Here is a 4,153-nt window from a genome sequence, read left to right on the forward strand (position 1 = left end):
TTTACTCCAAATTCTTGCATGATCAAACAGTTTAGCCGATACCATAAAAAGTTTGTTAATAACAAAAATCATAATAGAACAGAAAACCAAAAAGGATAAATTGAAATCGATACAGTACGAACAGAAGTTACCACAAAGCTGGTTAAGGGGAATCAGTAGAACCAAGCAAGTCAAAGAAGAAGAGCAAAGCGAGAAATATTCAAGCAGGAAGTATCAAAATTTGGCACAAAGAAGACAGAGGAAGCAATGATAACGATGAGAACAGAGAGCAACACAGCAAGCAAAATATTGACTGCACACCCACGCGTCAAATCTGGAAGAAAGGGAGCAGCACGTGTGTGATAACTTTAAGCTTAAGTAAGTTTACATAATACCCTTGTTAACCCAAATTGTATAGCCGGGTTGTCGGATCTTCAACCTGATGCAGGTCAAATTCTGCCTTAATAACCGGTAGCTCCTCTCCTTCCCGATTATTAGTAAGTAGAAAAACAGAAATCTACACCTAGTATTCTATTTCATCTTTTCTTTCTCCATTACCGGTTACGTATAATAAACACGACAGTATCTTTTTCTCTGTCTTATTCAGTTTCATTTTTATTGATAAGTCTTATTCAGTAAATCCCTTAAATTTCTCTATCCATCAATTTATCTAAAACAAACGCAATAGTCAAAATTAACACAGATACCAGACTTCATCAATTAAAAAGAATATCTAATATGAATTCTTAGCATATCATACTCCTTAATTGCCTGACTAGTTTCTAATAAGCAGCATGACAAAACTATCAAAGAGCCAAAACAAGTCTACAATTGTACCCATAATGACTTCCAAGACTTATAAGCTTTGGTTCCAGGCTTCTTTTTCATTGAATCACCATCCGACCATTTACCTATCAAAATAAAGTATCTTGTTTTCCTCTTCAATTTACAAATTGGGTAAATTGTTTCTAGTTAGCCAGCAGCCAGCAGCCAGCATAACTAGAGCCCCATTAAAGACCCAAAACACGTCCAGAATTCTACTCATACTGGCCTCCAAAACCTATTTTTCGTCTATAAAATTTAATGTCTCATTTCGTTTTTCGGTTGCACATTTTGGATAACTAGTTTCTAATTAGCCAGCGATAAGCATGTATAGAAGCCCCATCAAAGACATAAAACACGTCTAGAATTCTACCCCATAATTGCCTCCAAAACGTAGAAAGCCTTTTGCCTATTCCAGAAGTCAACTTTAACCTATTCTACTCTTTTTTGCCCGCAAACCTTTACATAAGCCAAGCCTAGAAAATTTTGCACACATTCATTGCTGTTCCTGTAACATGATCATAGAAAAACACCAACCACCACAATGCTTCTAGTGCTATTTTTGTGAAAGAGATTGCTGGTTTGGTTGTTGCCGCCAAAAGCAAGTAGCCCATGTGCAGAGCCATGCAAGAAAATAACATAAAGTTAACATTCTAGGTATCGACACACATAACAAATGAAAAATGGAGGAGTTCAAGCAATAATAAACTCGGAAGTGATTTATTCTCTATTTCTTTCATCAATGTCCTCTATTTTGAGTTTACACAAAGAATTGCAAATATCCAATGTCATCAAAAATAATTACAGTCATTTATTCACTAATATTACAAATTTCTAAAATGAAACCCCATTCCTCAGGGTTAACAAAATTCATTATATAACCTTAGTAAACCAACTATATATCCCTCCATTTCTCTGATTTACCTTCAGTTTAATCTAAAACAATAGTATAATCAAAATTGAAATTTAACAAAACTTCATCATTTCGACAAAAATATTTTTACCATACTCCATAATTGGCTGATCCTTACCCGCTGTAGCTGGAGCTGCTGCACTGTCACCCTCTTCCTATAAATTAATCAAGTTGAATGATTTTGCTAGTTTTCAAAAATTGGGAGTATAAATCATATTTCATGTTTTTTTTTTTGGGTAACAAAAGTACATTCAACAACCAAATATTCTTTGCAAAAAGTATAACCAAACACAACTCCATCTTTAACTTCAGCTTCAAAAATTCCAAATAAAGTGGAAAATATTTGTTTTCTATGGCCACTCACCTACTAGCCGTTTGGCCATGGATATTTTTCACTTTTTTCTAGAATATTTTTCTGGAAACCTGTTTGGACATAGAATTGTCACAATTTTCCGGAATACAACTTGAAGTTGAAATCCGGAATTCGAAAAACTCTAAAAAGCTGTTTTCACAATGTTCACTCCAAATCACTCACAAAAATCCAAAAACTAACTCCAATTTGTATTCATGTCCAAATACAACTCCAATTTCCAAATACCATTTTCAACTTGAAAACAAATACTACCTTTTTCTAAATTTCACAATTCTTATGTCCAAACGCCCACTAAGACAACAAAATTTATTACATAAACTCATTAAACCAACTATAAATCCCTTCATTTCTCTGATTTCCTTTCAATATAATCTAAAACAATAGTACAATCAAAAATTAAAATTAAACAAAACTCCATTTCCAAAAACAAATCCAATTAGAATTTTTTTTTACCATTATGCTCTCGCTGTAGCAGCACCATCACCCTCATCCACATTCCCTTCCATCTCACGAAGCAACTTCTTATTCTTTTCAAGTGCAGCTGCAACTTCAGCCGGCATATACTTCTCATCGTGTTTCGCCAACACTTCACTCGCCGCAAAATAACAATCCCCACTTCTCGCTTTCCCCGTAACCTCTAACTTCCTCTCACTCAAAACCCCTCTCTCTTTCTCCCTCATTTCCTCCGTAAAAGGCTTTATAAACCCTTCCACTACAACCGAATGCCCTTCCCGGAACAAATCGGGCAACGACCCATCATACTTAACCAAAATATCAGTAATCAAATCGGTAATAACAAATTCCATTTCAGGTGAATTGGGTATTGATGTTAAGCTGTTTTCGAGTACTAATCCACCGAGACGGAACTTGGATTTTGTAGGGTTTTGGGAGTGTTTTAGTAAGGCATCTGTTGGGGTTAAGTAGAATACGAGCTGGTCTTGGAATTGGTTAAGGACTATTACTATGAAACCAGCTATGCAACTGAAGGTGATAGCGTAAGTCCATAAGCGGCGAGTTTGGAGTTGACGGGCTTTGGCTGCTATATCCGGCCGGGCTGAACGGTGGGAACGGGCGGGCCGGGAGAGTGTGGAGAAGGAATGGAGGGTGTAGATGGGCTGGCCGGGCTGGGATTTGTGGACAAGGGAAATTAAAGGGTGGTGAGATTTGGGGGAATGCAGGATATGCGAAGCAAGACGAGAAGCTAAACGAGAAGAGAGTTTCGAAGCCATTGAGATGTTGTGGAAGGAATTAGGGTTAGGGTTTAAGGGGATCTCTCAAGTGTTGTGATTTGTGTTTTGTTGGAGGAGGAAGAATGTAGAGAGCGTGGTCACACAGAGGTTGCTACTTCCAGGCTCTAGCCGCCTGGGATTCCGTTTCTTATTTTTCAACCAGCAGGTGATAATGGTTTTAAAAAATCTTAACCGACCAACCATATCATATTGGATCAATTTTAGATTTTTTTAATAAAATTGACGGTCTTTATATAAATTTATAATCGTGCCGAATAATTATATTAGTTTTTAGTTTTAGAAAAATGAACAAAAAAAAATCGAATCGTACTGAATAAATTTATGTGTAAAATATATTCTATATATTAAATTTAAATATATTAAAAAAAAATCCTTGAATTCAGGATGATGAAAACGACTTCAAATTGATAACATATATAACTAACACCTAAAGTTCCAATGCTGAAACCTATTATACTACTCCTATTGAAATTAATTAGTTCTAGCATCTCGAGTGTTAACTAGCTTATAAGCTACAAGATATTCCAACGATCTTGGAGAGAAAACTACAAAATGTTAGATATCTTTCTTCTCATATGATTTTAAATTTTATCTTATTGGATACTTAAGCTTAGTAGACTCTGTTCTTGAGTCTCATCTTGATTGATTTTTTCCTCCTAGTGCGATCTAAATTATACTTTTTGTCTTTAAATAACATTGTTTTACCCTATCATAAAATAGGCGGATCAATCTTTATTCTTATCTTCTTTCATTTTTTCTTGATTCATCACGCTTTAAATAGTAAAAATGTCTAGAGAATTTTTGTCAAAGTCCTAT

The 4,153-nt window shown here is 35.3% G+C and overlaps 1 protein-coding gene across 2 annotated transcripts; it reads right to left on the reverse strand.

Annotated features, from left to right (window-relative positions):
* Positions 1-750: 750 nt before the first annotated feature.
* Positions 751-3,499, reverse strand: LOC132643691 (cytochrome c-type biogenesis protein CcmE homolog, mitochondrial-like). 2 transcript variants are annotated; one of them, XM_060360205.1, is made up of 2 exons: positions 2,541-3,499; positions 751-1,378 (listed from the first exon to the last, which is right to left on the reverse strand). In XM_060360205.1, exon 1 carries the CDS (start codon positions 3,314-3,316, stop codon positions 2,543-2,545), a length of 774 nt encoding a protein of 257 aa, XP_060216188.1. In that variant the 5' UTR covers positions 3,317-3,499; the 3' UTR covers positions 751-1,378; positions 2,541-2,542. The 2 variants fall into 2 exon arrangements, with proteins under 2 accessions (XP_060216188.1, XP_060216187.1); XM_060360204.1 differs by lacking the exon at positions 751-1,378 and adding an exon at positions 1,508-1,869 and having other exon boundaries at positions 2,541-3,498.
* Between the last annotated feature and the right edge of the window lie 654 nt (positions 3,500-4,153).

The sequence above is a fragment of the Lycium barbarum genome, chromosome 6, assembly GCF_019175385.1.
Source record: "Lycium barbarum isolate Lr01 chromosome 6, ASM1917538v2, whole genome shotgun sequence".
Classification (NCBI taxonomy): domain Eukaryota; kingdom Viridiplantae; phylum Streptophyta; class Magnoliopsida; order Solanales; family Solanaceae; genus Lycium; species Lycium barbarum.